The sequence below is a fragment of the Bos grunniens genome, chromosome 18 (assembly GCF_055505025.1).
Source record: "Bos grunniens cultivar Pamir isolate PY7600 chromosome 18, Bosgru_T2T1.0, whole genome shotgun sequence".
Taxonomy (NCBI): Eukaryota; Metazoa; Chordata; class Mammalia; order Artiodactyla; family Bovidae; genus Bos; species Bos grunniens.
In genome coordinates, this window is record NC_141182.1 from 57,723,527 (window position 1) to 57,744,571 (window position 21,045).

Genomic DNA, 21,045 nt, shown 5'->3' on the forward strand with positions numbered 1-21,045 from the left:
AGGCCTTTGGGGAATTTAGTCTAAGACTCCTGAGGAATTACAGCAGAGTCCATGTAGAAGAAGCCTATGTGGTCAGCACCCAAACTTATTTTTAAAACAAATTAGTCTTGGCCTAGTTTAATGAAAATAGAGGCAATTTTAGAAAAAAAAAAGTTTCACTAAATATTAAATTCCAGTTTTGTTAATTAAGGTCTATATTTACTAAGAAACTCTTATGACATAGTTCCTTGCGTTTATGTTATAATGCTGATGAGAGTTAACTGAATTATTAAGGAGCTCTCTAAGTTTATTTCTAAAACTTATCTCAGTAATCAGTCTTTGGATAAGGATCAGAATCTCCATGGTCTACAGTCAGGAGATTAACACCAGGCTACAGTTATTTAACAAACTAAGTCAGAGGGCCTGGGACATACTAACTGTACTTAAAACAGGGTCTCAGATTCTTACTTATGGTCCTGCTGATACTGCTAGCTGCATTATTTCCTCTTCTGCCTGCTTTGCACAATTGTTTCTTGCGTTACCAAGTGTGTGGCTGAGCCTCTGATAAAATGATGATATGCGATCAGTGAGGGTAACGGTGAAACTCTAGCTATCGGAAGAAGCAACAAGAGGGAACGTTTTCACGGACCGTAGAGGCTGGTGAGACAGGTGATCCAGCGTCTCTTGGCTCCTGTTTTTTGGGTTAGTCCCGTAACACCGCACTGAGTGGCCTGTCAGCAGAATCTTTGCCAGATTTAGGAATGAGCATTCCTAGCACCATGGGAGGAAATGGACATGAAGCGCCCCCAAAACCACGGTCAAATTGCCACGAAGGGGCCGTGCCAACTGAAAACCAGCACTTGCCGTCTGCCTCTGCTAGGACTCAATCAGGACCCGCTGCAGCGGCTGCCCTTCAGCAGCCCTGAAGGGCACTGAGGGGGGAGATCGGGAACGGGGCATCTGCACTCTGGGGAAGCTGGCAGAACAGGCCTTCAGATAGTCAGATGCTCTCAGTAAAGGTTCTCACGAGCCCAGATTCTTGCCTCTTCTCATGCCTAGAGGAGCACTAGAGTCAGTAACAGTGACAACTGCTCTGACTAATATGTGAATTAATATGTGAATACCACGTCAGCAGCTAGAACCTACTTAGACACAACTAGACAACTGGCTACCAGGCTACCGGTCTCCTTGAAGTGCCTGCCAGGTCTAGACTGGGAATCCAGCTTATTCTCCTGGGAAAAATTGTGATTGATTTTCCACATTACTGTTCAGGTTGTCACTCCTCCAACTACTGGAAACTGAGCCTGTCACACCCTCATCAGTCACTCCGGGCTAATACAAGAGACATCGAAAGTATGTAAGACCATGCCAAAGGCTCCGTTCCTTTGCACAGGGCACCACCCGTGCTGACTCTGTCTGGACCAGGCTCAAAATTGCTGAAAAACGTAACCTGATTCTCACTCCTGCTATAGCTCCTGCTCACAATAATTTGTGATAATTAATCACAGATCTTTGGCCCCTGACTTTTTAAATCCACTTGTTATGTTTGTCTCTTTCAGACTACGATGGTTTCACATCAAGACAATGGTTCCAGCTAGTCTTCGGAACAGATCCTGTGGGGATAGCAACAGAGGTCACCCTGGGGCCCCTGAATGAGACAGGACGAGAGCTCCATGACCCCAGCTAGGTAAGGTCTATGAGCCCCATGCCAGCCTGAAGAAGCTACAGAAGACAGACCTTCGCCCTTCAGCCTCCCAATAAAGATTTTTGGGGTTCATGTTTCTCAGCAGGATTTGACGTAGGAGATAGAGGGGCCTCTGGGCTGGACACTTGGTATTTGTGTGGAGTGAAATTGAAGCTTTGTTCTCACTCACACACTCCAAGGGCAAATCTAGTGGCAGAAGCTGAAGTCTGTGGGAGTAAAGAGATACGGGGCCCACTCCTGAGGTCAAAGAAGACTTCTCTGTACAAGGGCAGGAAGCCTCCTTGATGGCCAAAAAGGGAGGGGCCCCATCCCATAATAAGTGTGGACATGAACCCACAGGCCTTGTGGGGGATCAATCTTAGCAAATGTCATGCCCACATCTTGGGGAGGGTGCAGGGACCAGTCAGATGTGAAAAAAGAGACAAGGTAATTGCTCAAAGGTGACCAAAGACCCGGAAGGATGGTCCTAAATGAGGGATTTACATCACCTCTTCCTGGGCTCCTCCGCAGGACACACACACTTCTCGGTTCTTTATCTCTGAGCTGCTTCTCTCTTAAACACCCTGCGTTTCTCTATGCTCTCCAAGATGCTACACTGTGTCGATAATAATGGACTTCTATACGTATTTATGCTTCTCGCCTCCTTAAAATATTCTTGGGTTCAAACCAGGGAACGACCGAGGGTCACTTTGCTTCTACACTCTGGCCACCGGCAGTCTCGTGGCTGGCAGTCCTGCTTTTCATCCAGGGCACCCTGGTTCAGCTCCGGGCAGGGAGCCGAGATCTCTATCCAGGCCTGCTCACTGCTGTCTCCCCGAGGTCATGATCGTATGTTTTCTGTCACCATGGCTGGAAAAGACGCAATTTCATCGCATATTGTGGTATATAATATCGCCCTGTGTATCTGTACTGCATCTTTTCTATCTGTCATCTCTCCTTCTAAGCATAGGTTGCTTCGCTCTCTTGGTTATTGAACCTAGAGCTGCCGATATCGCTGGGGTGTGGCTGTCTTCTAAAATATTATTTTTTCTCCAGCTCTCTCTGCAGGCATGGAGCCCAATCACTGAAAGTTTATACACATATATGATTTTTTTAATTTATTTTTTATTGCTGGATAATAGCTCTGAAATTTTCTGTTAGTTTCTGACTAAGGTCTTGCCAGCTCTAATTATATTTTATCTGGGGTTGAACTGATTTATGATGTACGGACCTTAGTGAGCAGCAGATTCAGGCCCTAGTGTGGAACCAGGCCTTAGCCTTGACCAGAGTCAGGCCTAATTGAGGACCAGACTCAGGCCTAAGTGTGGACTAGAGTCAGGCTGTAGGGTGGGACAGTATGAGGCCTCAGTGAGAACCCCAGTCAGGCCTGAGAGTGGCCACTGTCAGGCCTCAGTGTGAGCCAGAGTCAGGCTTAACGTGGACCAGTCAGCCCTGAAAGTGGACGAGAGTCAGGTCTTCAGTGGTTTAGAGTCAGGCCTGAGTGTGGACCAGAACCATGCCTCACTGTGGACCTGAGTCTGTACTGAGTGTGGATCCGAGTCTGGCCTGAGTGGGTACAAGAGTCAGGCCTTGGTGTAGACCAGAGTCAGGCCTAAGTGAGGAATAGTCAAGCATCAGGAAGACTCGGTTCCACACTCAGGCCTGACTCTGGTCCCACTCAGGCCTGACTCTGGAAATACTCAGGCCTGACTCTGGTGCACACTCAGCCGTGACTCTGGTGCACACTCAGGCCTGACTCTGGTGCACACTCAGCCCTGACTCTGGTCACACTCAGGCCTGACTCTGGTGCACACTCAGCCCTGACTTTGGACCAGGCTAAGGCTTCACTCTGGTGCAAACTCAGGCCTGACTCTCGTCCACACTCAGGCAAACTCTGGTCCACATAAGGCCTGACTCTGGTACTTACTTACCCTGACTCAGGTCTATCCTGAGACCTGATTCTGGTGCATGCTAAGCCCTGACTCTGGTCCTTATTTTGGCCTGACCCTGGTCCACTCCTATGGCTGTCTGTCGTACTCACTTAGGCCTAACTCTGGTCGTCATTAGGACTGACTCTACTACACAGTAAGGCCAGACTTGGGACTCACTGAGGCCTGGCTGTGGTGTGTACTTAGGCCCGACTTGGTCCACACTAAGGCCTGGATCTGGTTCTCACTATGGCCTCGCCTGGTCCACACTCAGGCCTGACAGTGGTACGTGCTTAGGCCTCACTCTGGTATGACTCTGGTTTTGACTTAATCCTGACCCTGGTAAAAGCAACTGTAAACATCTGCTGGGCAGTTAATACCCACCAGCCCTCGTGTGTGCTCAGTCGCTTCAGTCGTGTCCAACTCTTTGCAACCCGATGGATTGGCCCGCCAGTCTCCTCTGTCCATTGGATTCTCCAGGTAGGAATTCTGGAATGGGTTGCCAGGCCCTCCTCAAGGTATCTTTCTGAGCCAGGTGTCCAACCAGTGACGTCTCCTGCCTTTTCTGCATCTCAGGCAGATTCTTTACTGCTGAGCCACCTGGGAAGGCCCTCACCAAGCCTGGGTACCTTTTAAACAAACAAACAAACAAAAACCTACACTCAACAACTGTTCTCTCAAAGGTAGGGGACAAAGAGCCTAAGACCCAAATCACTAAGGCCCCACCTTGCACCACCTACCCAGAGGCTCCACCTTGGCAGGGCCCCGCCCACCCCGCCCTGCTTCTCCACCCCTTTCCTCCCCAGGGTCCCACCCTCCCCTCCCCTCCCCTCCCCTCCTCTCCCCAGGGTCCCACCCTCCCCACCCACTCGTCCCTGGACCCTCTCCAGCACGCATGTGCAACTTTTCCCTCACACTGATCCCACCACAGAGGCCTGCGGTGCGTGTCCACACTTATTATGGGATGGGGCCACATGGTCTTCTCAGCGCCAAGCAGCCTTCCTGCGCGTGTGCAGAGAGGGAAGCTCTGCTTGTCCTCAGGAATGGGCATTTTATCTCTTGACCCCAGCAGGGCTCAGCTTCTGCCACTAGCTTTGTCCTTGGAGTGTCTGGTGAGAACAGAGCTTCAACTTTACTCCACCTGACAGACTCCAGCTTTCCAGCCTGGGGGCCCTTCTATCTCCTACCTCAAATCCCTCTGAGAGACATGAAAAATAAAATTGTTTAGGATAAAATGGCTGGATGGCATCACTGACTCGATGGACATGAGTCTGAGTGAACTCCAGGAGTTGGTGATGGACAGGGAGGCCTGGCTTGCTGCGATTCATGGGGTCGCAAAGAGTCGGACACGACTAAGTGACTGATCTGATCTGATCTGAAGGCAAAGAAATTTACATAGACTGTTATCAAAAGCCACATTCTAAGAAAACTTTATTCTCTTAATAGGGAGAGAAAACCAAATCCCATTCTGGTCACAGCTTACTATTAATCACAAAATTTATTTACCTAATCAAATTCAGTGTAGTCTTAGAGAGTCCTGGCTACATATAACATTATCTTCCCAATATTCAGTTCAGTTCAGTCGCTCAGTCATGTCCGACTCTTTGCGACCCCATGGACTGCAGCACGCCCGGCTTCCCTGTCCATCACCAACTCCCAGAGTTTACTCAAACTCATGTCCATCGATGTTCCTTTCGATCATGTCCATCCCAATGTTGCTTTAATGCAAACCTTGAACTCCTGGATTTCTGGTTTCAGCACCAAGTGGTCTCGCAGGCAGCAGTGAGCCGTCCTGAACTGAATGTGGGGAGCCCGGATGAGAACCAGGAGTCCTCACTGCCAGACCAGCAGGGGCCAGAGGCCAGAAGCAAAGTGACCCTGGGTCTTTCCTCTGCTTGAAAGCAAGAATGTCTCAAAGAGGCAAACCCTGTAAAAACAGATACAAAGTTCACTATTAGGGACAAGGCAGAATGTCTGGGCAAGCACACAGAGAAGCAGTTTATTTATTTAACACAGAGACTAAGTACCACACAGCGGGTAAGCAGTACCGGAGTCCTGGGTGAGAGCCCAGTGAGAGGAGACTTACATCACTCACACAGGACGCCCTTCTGGGCCTTTGTTTACATTTGGAAAAAACATATATCATATAATACCACTCCTAGGTGGAACCTAAACATGGATACAAGTGAACTTCTTTACAAAACAGAAACAGCTTCACAGACTTAGAAAATAAATTTATAGTCCCCAAAGTGAAATGTGTGTGGGGGGGAAGAAACTAGCAGGTTGAGAATAACATAAACACACTACTATTTATACATCTAGAATAATCCACAAGGACCCACCACAGAGCACAAGAAACCCTCTCAAAACTCTGAAATAACCTCTATGGGAAAAGAAACCGATAAAGAATATATGTACTTCTACGAATAAATGAATCAAGTTTCTGTACAAGCCATCACAATGTAAGTCACCTGTAAACTACAATTCAAAAACATTTTTTTAAAAAAGAGAAAAGAACTGCTGACTCTGTTCCCTTCTGGCCTTGGGGACCTGGGCTGGTGTCACATCCCTGGAGTCTGAGCAGGCTTGGGTCCCCAGGCGGGACTGTCCTGGGGCTGAGGGCGCTGGAGAGGGTTTGCCAGGCAAACAGCCCCCCACTGCCCCCCCACCCCTTGGACTTGGACTGCCTGTTCCCCTCTGCATGAGCCTACAATCTCCAGATCCAGGGGACCCTCCTGCAGCAGAGCCAACCCTAGCGCCCCCAAAGGATGGTGGGGTCTCTGGGCTGGAAGAGCTTTGCAACGTGCTGTGGGCTCCCTGTCTCCTGGTGGCAGGGTTCCCACCTCCAGCCTCCTTCCTTAGGGTCACCCCACTGAGAGGACAGCTCCTTCTGCATAGTGGTGTGGCAATCGTTGAGATCTGTCGGGGGATAAAGGCTCAGAGAGAAGAAGGAAGGAGACACAGACTTGGGTGTATCCATTCTTATTAACAACCCAGAACAGGACTTGCCCTAAGGCTCTGGTGGGCATGAAGAAATGCTGCCACCTTGTGGCCGCTTTTGGTAACATCAACTGAAAAACCTGCGCTGATGGGCACTTAATATTCACCAGGCCTGCTCGGACCTAGGGAAAAAACACCTGTCCTCAACTAATGCCCTCGAGTAGGTCCTGGAAAAAGAATTTAAAGCAGAGCAGACGGTCCAGAGGCCAACCTTGAGAGGTCAGTTTTACTCACACTGTTTTTTTAAAAAAATCACATGAACGGCCTTCACATCATGAAATCTTATAAAAAAACCCAGATCAAAACTACAAGGAAGTATCACCTCACATTGGTTAAATGGCCTTTGTCAAAAAGTCTACGAATAGTAAATGCTGGAGCGGTTGTGGAATAAAAGGAACCTTTCTACACTGATGCTGGCAAAGTAAATTGCTAACAACCAGTGTGGAGGAGAGGGTGGAGGTTCCTTAAACAAGTGAAAAATGATGAAATTCACAGTCCCTAACCACTTACAGAAAAAGACATTTCAAATCCATTAAAGAACTAAACTGAGGGACGATTACTCTAACCCTCTTAAGGAAAATATAGGCAGAACACGGTTTGACACAAATCTCAGCAAATTGTTTTTGGATCCACTTTTAGGATAATGAAAAATAAGACTCAACAAACGGGACTTCATTAACTTCAAAAGCTTTTGCACGGCAAGGGAAACTCAAAACGAAAGAAAAACACAACTCTGAACATCAGGAGGAAAATGCAACCGAATTTAAAAGCAACGTATTCATCTCCAAAACATGCAAACAGCTCCTGCAGCTCAACAGCAAAATACAATCAACCCAAGAGAAAAAATTGGCCAAAGATCTAAATGGATGTATCTTGAAAGGCGGCATCGAGATGGCCACAAAGCCTATGAAAAGATGCTCAGCATCACTGTTAGAGAAATGCCAATCAAACTGCAACAAGGTATCAGTTCACCCCCTCAGAATGACCACCCTCCAAAAGATCTAAAAAGATTCAATGGTTCAAAGGCTGAGGGGAACAGGAAACCTCCTACACTGTGGGCGGGGATGGAAATGGGTGGGTGCAGCCACAAGAAACACAGTATGGAGATTCCTTAAAACATTAAATATAGTTACCACCTGATGAAGCAAGCCCACTCCTTCCCTTAGATCTGGATAAAATCACAATTTAAAGTGATACTTGCTCCTCTGTTTTCATGGCAGCACTAGTCACAAGTTCCAAGATAGAGCTTCAACCAAAGTGTCCATCAATAGAGAGAAATGAACAGTAACTGATCCATCTAGACACTGGAATACACTCAGCCATCAAAAAGAACAACAACAAAAATAATGCCATTAACTGCCGCACAGATGGACCAAGAGGTTTATCCTACTCAGAGAAGTCAGGGAAAGAGAAATATTACATCACTTACAGGTGGAATCTGTAAGTTCTTTCAAGTGAACAGATTTATAAACAGAAATAGACTCAGACTAATAAAACTCACCTATGATTATTTCAAAAAAGGGAAGGGTAGGGAGACATTAAGAAGTTGGAATCAACATACATACTGCTTACTATCAGATAATCCAAAAAAACCTACTGAATAGCACAGGAAAGTGTACTGAAAACACTGAAAGAACCTATATGGGAAAAGACCCCTACAAATAAGAGAATAGACATACATTTATGTATAACTGAATCAAGTTCTTGTAAACCTAAAACAAGCCCAACAGGTATCAACTGTATTCCAACAGAAAATAAACACTAAAGTCGAACCAAAAGCGGAGCATGAAGAAATGCTGCCGCCTTGTGGCCACGTCTGGTAACAGCAACTGAAAAACCTGGGCGGATGGGCACTTGGTTATTTACCAGGCTTGCAGGGATTTACGGAGAAGGCGATGGCACCCGACTCCAGTACTCTTGCCTGGAAAATCCCATGGACGGAGGAGCCTGGTAGGCTGCAGTCCACGGGGTCGCGAAGAGTCGGACACGACTGAGCGACTTCACTTTGACTTTTCACTTTCATGCATTGGAGAAGGAAATGGCAACCCACTCCAGTGTTCTTGCCTGGAGAATCCCAGGGACGGGGGAGCCTGGTGGGCTGCCGTCTCTGGGGTCGCACAGAGTCGGACACGACTGAAGCGACTTAGCAGCAGCAGCAGCAGCAGCAGCAGCAGGGATTTAATGAAAAAAACACCCGTCCTCAATAAATGTCCTCGGGTGGGTCCTGGAAAAAGAATTCAAAAGAGAGGGCAGAATGTCAAGAGGCCAATCTCGATATATTAGTTTTACTCACACTGGTTTTTTTTTTTTTTTTTTTAAATCCCATGAAAAGCCTCCACACCCTGCAATCTTACCAAAATGCAAATCAAAACTATGAGGTATTGCCTCACACTGGTCAAAAATGACCTTTGTCAAAAAGTCTACAAACAATAAATGCTGGAAGGTTTTGGAGAAAAGGGAATTAATTCTCCTGCACGGATGCTACCAAGTTAAATTGTTAGGAGTCCATACAGAGGAGAGGGTAACAAGATAACAACAAGATAACAGCGAATGAAATTGTGACATTCCCTATCCTCATACAGAGAAAGTAACTTCAAACCAATTAAAGAGCTTAATGCAGGGACAATTACTCTAAACCTCTTGAGGAAATTACAGGAAGAACAAGCTTTGACATAAACCATAGCAAACCCTTTTGGATCCACTTTTAGAATAATGAAAAATTAAAACTCAACCAAAGAGTTGATTTTCTCTAACCTCAAAAGCTTTTGAGGTTTTGTTGAGTTGAGTTTCTCTAACCTCAAAAACTTTTGCACTGGAAGGGAAACTGTAAACCAAACTAAAAAAAAGAAACCCTTGGAATAGGGGGGGAAAAGTTTGGAAATGAATTTAGAAACAAGGAATTTATCTCCAAAATATGAAAACAGCTCATGCAGCTCAATATATATATATTTAAAAAATCATCCCATTAGCAAAAATGGACCAAAGATCTAAATGAGCATTTGTCCAAAGAAGACATCCAGGTGGCCATATAAAGCACCTGAAAAGATGCTCAGCATCACTAACTATTGGAGAAATGCAAATCAAAACTGGGCCACGGTATCACCTCACACCCCTCAGAACAGCCATCCCCCAAAAGATCTACAAGGATTAAACGCTGCCGAGGGCGAGGGGAACAGGGAATCCTCCTACACTGTGGGCAGCAGTGGAAATGGGCGGGTGCGGCCACGAAGGACAACAGGATGGGCATTCCTTAAAACACTAACCATAGACTTAGTACACGATCCGGCAAGCCCACTCCTTGGTTAGATCCGGAAAGAACATTAATTTAAAATGATACATGCACCCCTCTCTTCAGGGCAGCACTACTGACAATACCCAAGACAGAGCATCAACCAAAATGTCCATCAATAGAGAAATGAAGAGAAAACGGTTCATTTGTACACCGAATACTCTCAGCCATCAGCAGAATGAAAAACTGCCACAGGCAGCAGCATGGATGGACCGAGAGATTTATTATACTGAGTGACGTCAATTAGAGAAGGAGAGAAATACATCACTTACGGGGGGAATCTATAAATTCACTAAATGAACTAATTTATAAACAGAAACAGGCTCACAGAAAACTCACTTACGATTTTTTTTTAAAGGTAGGGGAAGGAAGACATTAAGAGGTTGGGATTAACATACTCACTGCTTATTATCAGATAGATAATCCAAAATAACGGAATAGCACAGGGAAGTCTACTGAACACACCGAGAGAACCAATATAGGAAAAGAACCCGAAAGAGAATAGACATACGTTCATGCATAACTAAACCAAGTTCCTGTAGACTTAAAACAACACATCGGAAATCAACTCTACTAGAACCGAAAATAAACACTAAAAACAAACAACAAAAAACTCAACAGTGGAGCAGGAAGAAATGCTGCCACCTTGTGGACACTTCTGGTAACGACTGAAAAACCTGTGCTCATGGGCACTTCACATTTACCATGTTTGCGGGGCTTAGAGCTCTGTAGCTCAGACGGTAAAGCGTCTGCCTGCAATGCGAGAGACCCGGGTTTGATCCTTGGGTCAGGAAGATCCCCTGGAGAAGGAGTTGGCAACCCACTCCAGTATTCCTGCCTGCAAAGTCCCATGGACAGAGGAGCCTAGTAGGCTACAAACCATGGGGTCCCAAATAGAATAGCTGGACACGACTGAACGACTTCACTTTCATGGGGCTGTAAGGAAAAAACATCTGTTCTCAACAAATGCCCTTGGGGAGATCTTAAAAAAAGAATTTGAAACAGGGCAGTCGGTCAAGTGGACAACCTCGAGAGGTCAGTTTTACTCACACTGTTTTTTTAAAAATCATATGAAAATATTTCAACATGGCAAAATCTGAAGAGAAATGCCAATCACAACTCACACAGGTCAGAATGGACATTGGCAAGAGTCTAAAACCAATAAACGCTGGAGAGGGTTGTAGAGAGAAGGGATCCCTCCTACATGTTGGATACTGGCAATGTCAATTGTTAACAGCCAGACTGTAGGACAGTGCGGAGGTCTCTCAAGTGAAAAGAGAATGAAATTACCACACTCCCTGAACCCAGACAGAAAGAGAAACTCCAAATTGATGAAAGAGCTCAAAACAGGGCTGATAATCTCAACCTCTTGAGGGAAATATAGGTAGGACAGACAGACAGACCGAACACGCTTTGATATAAACAGCAACTCTGTTTGGATCCACCTTTTAGAGTAACAAAATAAAAACAAAACTAATTTTTGGGGCTCCAGAATCACTGCAGATGGTGACTGCAGCCATGAAATTAAAAGACACTTGCTCCTTGGACGAAAAGTTATGACCATCCTAGACAACATATTAAAAAGCAGAGACATTACTTTGCCAACAAAGGTCTGTCTAGCCAAAGCTTTGGTTTTTCCAGTAGTCATGTATGGATGTGAGAGTTGGACTATAAAGAAAGCTGAGCGCCGAAGAATTGATGCTTTTGAACTGTGGTGTTGGAGAAGACTCTTGAGAGTCCCTTGGACTGCAAGGAGATCCAACCAGTCGTTCCTGAAGGAAATCAGCCCCAAATATTCACTGGAGAGACTAATGCTGAAGCTGAAACTCCAGTACTTTGGGCACCTGATGTGGAGAGCTGACTCATTGGAGAAGACCCTGATGCTGGGAAAGATTGAAGGTAGGAGGAGAAGGAGACAAAAGAGAATAAGATAGTGGATAGCATCACCAAGTCAGTGGACATGTTTGAGCAAGCTCCAGAGTTGGTGATGGACAGGGAAGCCTGGAGTGGTACAATCCATGGGGTTGCAAAGTCAGACACGGCTGAGCGACTGAACAACAACATGATTATACAGTGGAAGTGACAAGTAGGTTCAAGGGACTAGATCTGATAGACAGAGTGCCTGAAGAACTATGGACAGAGGTTTACAACATTGTACAGGAGGCAGTGACCAAAACCAGCCCCAAGAAAAAGAAATGCAAAAAGGCAAAATGGTTGTCTGAGGAAGCCTTACAAATAGCTGAGAAAAGAAGAGAGGCGAAAGGCAAAGGAGAAAAGGAGAGATATACCCATCTGAATGCAGAGTTCCAAAGCTAGCAAGGAGAGATAAGAAAGCCTTCTTAAGTGAACAATGCAAAGAAATAGAAGAAAACAATAGAATGGGAAAGACTAGAGGTCTCTTCAAGAAACTTAGAGATACCAAGGGAACATTTCATGCAAAGATGGGCTCAATAAAGGACAGAAATGGCATGGACCTAACAGAAGCAGAAGAGATTAAGAAGAGGTGGCCAGAATACACAGAAGAACTGTACAAAAAAGGTCTTAATGACCTGGATGACCACAATGGTGTTGTCACTCACCTAGAGCCAGACATCCTGGAGTGTGAAGTCAAGTGGGCCTTAGGAAGAATTACTACCAACAAAGCTCATGGAGGTGATGGAATTCCAGCTGAGCTATTTCAAATCCTGAAAGACGATGCTGTGAAAGTGCTGCACTCAATATGCCAGCAAATTTGGAAAACTCAGCAGTGGCCACAGGACTGGAAAAGGGCAGTGTTCATTCCAGTCCCAAAGAAGGGCAATGCCAAAGAATGCTCAAACTACTGCACAACAGCGCTCATTTCACATGCTAGCAAGGTAATGCTCAAAATCCTTCAAGCCAGCCTTCAACTGTACGTGAACCATGAACTTCCAAATGTACAAGCTGGATGTAAAAAATGCAAAGGAATCAGAGATTAAATTGCCAACATTCACTGGATCATAGAAAAAGGGAATTCCAGAAAAACATCCACTTCTGCTTTATTGAGTACACTAAAGCCTTTGACTATGTGGATCACAACAAACTGGAAAATTCTTAAACTGATGAGAATACCAGACCACCTTAGCTGCCCCCTGAGAAACCTGTATGCAGGTCAAGAAGCAACAGTTAGAACCGGACATGGAACAACAGACTGGTTCCAAATTGGGAAAGGAGTATGTCAAAGCTGTATATCATCACCCTGATTATTTAATGTATATGCAGACTACATACTGGAGAGAAACTCTAGTAATGTAATAAGTGATGAAAGAGGTTCATCCCAAATTTAGTTTAGAAAACAGGAAAGGGTTTATACAAGAAAGATAAGTGAATGATGTTAAAACAAAAAGTAACAAAGTATTTAATCAAATCTAAATAAATATCAAAGAATGTATAAGAAAGCATTTCATCAATTCCTCTTTTCTGAAGTTCCTGGAGGAGAATTACTGTAGATAGTAATCCATAGTTAAGACAGATAGAAAATTGATATATTACTCTGCATCACCAGACAAAAGGTTGGTGTTTCAGTTCAGTTCAGTTCAGTCACTCAGTCATGTCCAACTCTTTCCAACCCCGTGAACCGCAGGACGCCAGGCCTCCCTGTCCATCACCAACTCCCGAGTCCACCCAAACCCACGTCCATTGAGCTGGTGATGCCTTCCAACCATCTCATCCTCTGTCGTCCCCTTCTCCTCCTGCCCTCAATCTTTCCCAGCATCAGGGTCTTTTCAAATGAGTCAGCTCTCCCCATCAGGTGGCCAAAGTATTGGAATTTCAGCTTCAACATCAGTCCTTCCAATGAACACCCAAGACTGATCTCCTTTAGGATGGACTGGTTGGATCTCCTTGCAGTCCAAAGGACTCTCAAAGAGTCTTCTCCAACACCACAGTTCAAAAGCATCAATTCTTCTGCGCTCAGCTTTCTTTATAGTCCAACTCTCAATCCATACATGACCACTGGAAAAACCATACCCTTGACTAGACGGTTGGTATGTAGAAAGGTATAAATATTAGCAATGTATTCTGGTTCTATCAACATGATTTCAGATTATTTGAAAACCAAAATGAATGTAATGCAACTCTCAAATTATTCCATGCTATGCTTTGTTTCTAATGTATGTGAAGTTATGTTTGTGAAGGTTGCTGCCTCAAAGATAAAAGAACCCCTTCTATCCTAGGGAGAAATCATTTATATTTATTCTCCATTAGAAGATTAACTGCAATGTAGTGTGTACACTGAACATCTAAATGGTGGTGTTTGTCATTCATGTGAAACATCCCTATAGGTCACCATGATGTAAGTGTTCAGGAATTAATTCTATGTATCAAAGTAAGACAAAATTCTAAATTTTCAATAGTTATGTCATTTGCTTATTAAGGATAAGACAATGAGAGTTCACTGGAATCTTAATGTATCTTTATCATATCAACTGAAGTCATGAATATTAGTTGACATGCTTGGGATAACGACATCTCTGATACCATAGTATGCGAAAGCCTTCCCAGAAAAGTCATGTAGCTAGTTACATCTTGTTTATTAAATGATTAGCCTCCATTTTGTAACCATAGAAGTCACAATTCTCAGATCACTGTAGCAGACAAATGAATATTGTTGTCTATGCTTGTAAATCTGTATTTTAATTAAGGTCACACAGTGGATTGTAACAGGTTTTATTCTATGTGTGATATTCATATATGTTAATTAATAAAATTGAATGGTTTCTGGTGATAAAGTTGATGTGTAATGAATGGTTAATGCACCACCACCATTAACCTCTCCCACCTTCTTTAAGGCTACGGGGGAGAGATTGTGACAATAAACCATTAGGTAGCACAGAGGGATGGCATCTGTAACAGTTAGTTTCCTTACTGGCCTTAATCCTCAAATAATGTCACATATTTTCCATAATTTCTACAATGTACCTTCCCCCGCCCCCTCTCTGTAACTGCAGGGACGCTGTGATGGTTCTAATAAGAAGGATCATACAGAGTACTGTTGAGAGCCTCCCTGACTGCTCCGTGCTGTTGCTGCCTCAGCGTCTGTATGGGGAGCAGGCAGCCTGCAGGTCCTTGAACTCACACCAGCCAGTCCTGTGAGCACTTCCACTAGATGACCCCGTTCCTTGAGACCAGCAGTCTTGCTGAACCCCAGGGTCTACTGCACAGACCCCTCTTCAATGACACCCTCAGAGCTCACCAGAATCCTGCTCCTTTTGGTTTGAATGGACCCATCCATGCTCAGCCTGGGGAGCCCACAGCACTTCACCCAGGGTCCCTTAGAAAGGCCTGAACCCCAAGCACTGGAGCTTTCTCTGCTTGGTTCTAGCCTGACCTCTCCAAGAAATTCCTGACCTAAACCCTTCCCTCCTGAGAGGTCTCAGCTGTGCTGAGTGTGAGGGCTGAAGCTCAGGGCTCCTGAGTGTGGGTCTTGGGGAAGAAGCATCAGAACAAACAGGGAGCTTGCTGAAGACTCATTTCATGGCCCCACCTCAGACCTGCAGATTCATAACCTCTCAGAGTGGGGCTCTGACCTCATGGGATTGTATACACTGAACTGGTTCAGAAAGAATCTTTGGCCAAGTGGTTTTCCACCTGTTTCCCATCAGGGTCACGTGACCAGTGGTGAGCGATAACCTCCCCGGTGCCCTTCCCACAGAGTTCTCTCTCGGTCCTGTGGGAGCATCAGTGTGGCGTGTAGGAAGTGCTCCAGGGGATTCTAAGGGGAGGCCCGGGTTAAGGACGTGGCTCCTGGTCCATTGAGTGCTGAGGCCTGGCTTCAGTCCAAGCAGAGGCAACAAGTTCTGCTCTGCATGAACTTTAAAGGGGCAAGTCAGTGCAGCCCACACACCCCATGTTAGCAGAATTTGGGGGACTTTATATGAAGAAAGAAGAGTAGACAACAACAACAAATTGATAGATTGGTCTCCACAGAGGAGCTGATTGTCCTGAATCTCTCCTGAGACAAAGGACAGGAGAGGTTGGCTTTTCCCGCTTTTCAAGGTCCTTCTGCCTGTGAGGGTGTTGGGAGCAGGCGAAGGAGCTGTGCTGGCGCCTCTGAAGGTGTAATCTCATGACGCTGAGGTGATTCCTCCACAGTCTTGATGCGAAAACGACCCAGGGCAGCAGGAAGAAGAGGAGGAAATGGCAGCTTCTCAGGTGAATGTCCTGATCCAGGTTAGAGGCTGTGTCTGCTTTTTCCTCCTTAAATGCCCTGGATTGAAAACATACAACTCTTTAATTCTCTTTTTCTGATATTCTTGCCTGGTGAGGTGGTTTTCAACTATTAAATACTGTTTTTTTATTTTTATGAGTCACAATCAGGCTCTTCTCTCTCCACGAGCCTCTTCTCCTTGTCTGCCTCCAGGCTCCCTACAGGGCATGAAGCATTCCCAGTGTGAATGAACAACTTTCAGTTTTTCAAAATATTCCCTTTTCGAAAGACCGACAAGGGAAGGCATTGATGTGCAGAATTTCTGTTGAGATGGGGTGGGGTCGCAATGAGTCAGACAGGACAGAGGGACTGCAATGAACTGAAACAGGATGACCTTAATGGTCTAGAGTTCCTTAGAGACTTTTGACAAAAATCTGACTATTCTGTACATTGGTAAGAAAGGTCTATTATTTAAATGCGCTGTTAGGGATGCAGAACTGGGGAGGTATTTTTGGAGTAAAAATGCAGAAAAGTGAAATTTTTTCAAGATACATTGACATTTCCTTATTTTTGCCGAAAGTACCTGAGCAGTGACCACGTGTCTTCTTGAGTGTTTCTCGCACGTGACACCAGTTTATCCCATAACACCTGATGGTCACGAATTCGGGTGTTTTCTGCTAGATTCCCACACCATCAAGTTCCATTTTTGTCTCTTTATCTTTAAGAAAATCCTGGCAAGATGTGGTGAGGGAGGTGCACAATCCAACACAGCTAAGGTGGAAACTCCATTTCCTCCTAGTGTCTCTTTGCTGCTAGTTGGCTTTGAAATATGAACACGCAACAGTGTTCAGGAGAGATACTGAGTTTTGTAAGGAGAGGTTTCCATCAGTCAAGTCAGACCCTTTTCGCTTATAGGTTATTACGAATATTGAGAGTAGTTCCCTGTGCTATGCAGCAGATCCTTGTTGGTTATTTTTGTGTATACTAGAGTGTATATGTTAAACCCAAAGTCCTAATTATGTTCATTTTTCTAATGAGCAGGTCCCCTTTGGAGGAAAGGAAGAATCCCGGTGCTAGGTGTGAATGAATGAAGCGGATGACACAGGTGAGAGGTCCAAAGACCACAGAGGAAGCCAGACGTGTTCAGATGGTTTGGGGAGGCCTGCTTCACTAGAAAGAGAAGCCTGGGTTTATGTCTGCCAAAGAGGGACATGACCGGCCCCGTTCTTCTTCTGTTTCATCTCCATCTTCTTCAGCTCCAGTGGGTTTTCCCTCAGTTTCACTGAGAGCCAAAACCTTCCTCCTGGTCTATGAGGACCTGCATACTCTCGCTGCTTTGGGGGACCTAGGAAAAGCTGCTAACAGTTCTGACAAACTCTGCCTTAAGGCCTTTCCAAATTTCCGTCTCTGCCTCAAGTCAGAAAAGAGTTGTGGAGCTCTGGGATTAGTTGACAAAATTCCAGAAATACTGGGAACAGGTATATGCTTCCTGCTTTCTAATTTCCAATGGAAACTTCAAACATGGCTCTCTGAAGTTCATTCTCAGTCCCTGAAATCATAAAATGTAACCCCCAATTTCTACCTCCCAATTTTTTCTTCTATAAACAAATTTTAGACATTTTTAAGTGCATTTACCCCAACTCATCAGTGCTAAAACCATTTAATATATCTATTAACTCACAGAAATATTTTTTACTGTTCTTTTATTTTGTATTGGAGCATAACCGGTTAACAATGTTGTGATAGTTTCAGGTGGGTAGCAGAGGGCCTCAGCCGTCCATACACATGTATCCGTTCTCCCCCAAACTCCCCTCCCATCCAGGCAGCCACGTAACATTGAGCAGAGCTCCCTGTGCAGGACAGTAGGACCTTGTTGGCTCTCCATTTTAAATATAGCAGTGTGTACATGGTGATCCCTTATGGAGAATTGATATTTATTTTTCTTGAAATGTTGTTGGAATTTTCCAGTTAACTCATCTACTCCAGGGATTTTTTTAAATTACTTTTTTACTCTTATTAATAGTTGTAGATGTGTTATAATTTTTTAATTCACTCATGCTAACATCTAAGGTGTTCTGTGTTTCTAAAAATTGAATCTTCCTTGGAGGCATTCAACTTTTTGGTATAGTATCATTCATCATAACCTGATAGAATTACTTTTTCTTCTACGTAACATGTACAGTGCCGTTATTTTTACTTCTGATCTTCTTTGCATCTCACCTCTTATTAATATAGCTAAGGGTTTGTCAATATTGTGTACAACTGTAAAGCATATTCACTCAAGGTACTAAGTGGGATCTTGGTTATTTGTTATCTTTCAGCGATATCTTCTCATGACACCCAGGGTTTGTTCCCAAAGAAGCCGTGCATAGGAGATTCATGTGTAATGTGCTCAGAAATTCTGAGAGCTCTCAGCTTGGAAATGTGTACTTAATGAAAGACTGGGAAAGTAAGGGGGGCTGTGAAGGGCCAAAAGGATGTTGTTTTAGATGTAACCAAATCGGGACAATTATTCATGATGAAAACATGATTGCCAAAAAGAAATTGAGGATATGCATCAACTTGGGGAAAATTCCATTTGAAGTCAATAAGTTCTGCAGAAACATGTGTTTTTGTAAGCAAGAACCCACATGATTTAAAAAAAAAACATATTCTCTGGTGTGAAATTTTGAAAACATGGAAAGTCATCTAGTCTATGCTACAAATAATCACTCAAACCAGTACAAATATAGGTTTGAATTAAACAGTCAGTCATACATGTCTGAGAGCCAGAGATTTGAAAATGAAGGAAGAAAATCTCACTATGATCAGTTTGAGAGATCCTTTAGTGAAGGCTCATTATTTTTCCACCAAGAAACATTTTCTCCCTATTCCAATATCTGTAATGTCAATAATAATGAGACAGTCTTTATCCAGCTGCTGTCATTCAATGGGTATCATAGTACAGATAATGCGGAACAACCTTCCATGTGTAATCCCACGAGTGAGGCCTTAAGCGAGAGCTCCAGCTTCAATAATTACAACAGTATTTATGATGGAGCCAGAATCTACCCATGCCTTGAACCTGGGAATCACTTTGACCAAGACTCAGGTCTCATGAATCATCAGAGAATTCTATGTTCAGAGAACCATAGTGATGAATGTAGAAATGTCTTTTATCAAAGCTCAAATCTTATTACAGATGGGAATATACATATTGAAGAGAATAATTACAAATTTAGTGAATGTGGTCAAGTTTCTAACCAGTCATCAGAACTTACTCAACATCTGAGTATTCATGCTAAGGAGAAACACTGCAAGTGGAATAAATGTGGGAAAGTCTTTCCTCAAGTATCAAATCTAAATAGACACAGGAAAATCCACACCAGAGGGAAACCTAACCAATGTGCAGAATGTGGCAAAACCTTCAGCAAGCCCTCAAGCCTTACTCAACATCTCACTGTTCATACTGCAGAGAAGACTTACAAATGTCCAGAATGTGGCAAAGGCTTTAATCAGAGCTCAAACCTTAATTGACATAGGCGAATCCATACTGGGGAGAAACCATATAAATGTCAGAATTGTGGGAAAGCCTTTAACCGATGTGCAAGACTTAATCAACATCAGCGAATCCATACTGGGGAGAAACCATACAAGTGTAAAGAATGTGGCAAAGCTTTTATCAGTTGCTCAAATCTTAATCAGCATCAGAGAATTCATACTGGGGAGAAGCCTCACACATGCAGAGAATGTGGGAAAGCCTTTAATAGTTGTTCATATCTCACTGTGCATCAGCGAATTCATACTGGGGAGAAGCCTTATAAATGTACAGAATGTAACAAAGCCTTTAATCATCACTCAAACCTTACCCGTCATCAGAGAATTCATGCTGGGAAGAAACTATACAAATGTACAGAATGTGGCAAAGCCTTTAATCAAAACTCAGCCCTTACTCAACACCAGCGAATTCATACAGGAGAGAAGCCTTATAAATGTACAGAATGTGGCAAAGCCTTTAATCAAAACTCAACACTTACTCAACATCAGCAAATTCATACAGGAGAGAAGCCTTATAAATGTACAGAATGTGGCAAAGCCTTTTATCAAAACTCAACACTTACTAAACATCAGCGAATTCATACTGGAGAGAAGCCTTATAAATATACAGAATGTGGCAAAGCTTTTAATCGAAACTCAACACTTACTAAACATCAGCGAATTCATACTGGAGAGAAGCCTTATAAATGTACAGAATGTGGCAAAGCCTTTAATCAGAGTTCAAACCTTAGTCGACATAGGCGAATTCATACTGGGGAGAAACCATACAAATGTAAAGAATGAGGCAAAGCTTTTAATTGCCACTCAAATCTTACTTGCCATAAAATAATTCATACTGCCAAGTAGTCTTACAAATATAAATAATATGACAAAGCCTTGAAGTGAGCCGTCACCTCACTCAGCATCAGAGAGCGTGTGCTGGAGAGAGACCCTACAAACGTAGTAAGTGATGAAAGAGGTTTGTCCTAAGCGCACACATCAGAAAATGCCAGAGAGTTCATACTGGGAAGAACGCTTAATGCTGTAAAAAATGTACAAAATGAATTTAAAAACTCAGGTCTACATAAATATCAGAGAATTCATCAAAGATAGCATTCAGTCAATAACCCTTTTCTGGTATTACTTTAAATCAGGATATTATAGAAAATAATCCAAAGTTAAAACACTTAGAAAAATTATTTGTTACTTGGACCATAGGATCAAGGCGAGAGTTGTTGGACAACATAATTATTATCATTGTATCCTTATTCATATTGACAGTATGTGAAAGTGAACTTTAATATAACTCAACTTTCAAGTTACCACATGCTATACCTTTGTTTCTGGGTGTATGTGAACTAATATGCTTTTTTAAAACTAATATTCTTGATCTTTGCTGCCTCAAAGTTAAACAAAACCCTTCTATAATAGATGGAAATAATTTTTATCTACTTTTTTATGTACTATTAAGGGTCCTGTAATG

General features: G+C 43.7%; 2 protein-coding genes and 1 long non-coding RNA gene across 6 annotated transcripts in view; all 3 read left to right on the forward strand.

Moving 5' to 3' along the window:
* The window catches only part of LOC147354351 (zinc finger protein 738-like), a 35,136-nt gene extending 28,398 nt beyond the window's left edge, over positions 1-6,738 (forward strand). For 2 of the 4 annotated variants that reach the window (XM_086353844.1, XM_086353847.1), the window contains exon 5: positions 1,539-1,756. In XM_086353844.1, coding sequence (XP_086209970.1) covers positions 1,539-1,666 — 128 coding nt within the window. In that variant the 3' untranslated portion in view covers positions 1,667-1,756. Of the gene's footprint in view, positions 1-1,538; positions 1,757-5,349 lie in introns of those variants that run through there. The other 2 variants (XM_086353845.1, XM_086353846.1) reach the window with 2 other exon arrangements.
* A 9,173-nt stretch (positions 6,739-15,911) lies between these two features.
* LOC147354353 (uncharacterized) lies at positions 15,912-18,590 on the forward strand. Its single transcript, XR_015146360.1, has 3 exons — positions 15,912-16,051; positions 17,088-17,151; positions 18,368-18,590. It is a non-coding gene; the product is annotated as an uncharacterized LOC147354353 (long non-coding RNA).
* LOC147354354 (uncharacterized) lies at positions 18,591-20,372 on the forward strand. Its single transcript, XM_086353861.1, is given in 1 exon segment — positions 18,591-20,372. A coding segment is annotated over 1 exon segment (1,644 nt). The 5' UTR covers positions 18,591-18,722; the 3' UTR covers positions 20,367-20,372.
* The last annotated feature ends 673 nt before the right edge of the window (positions 20,373-21,045 follow it).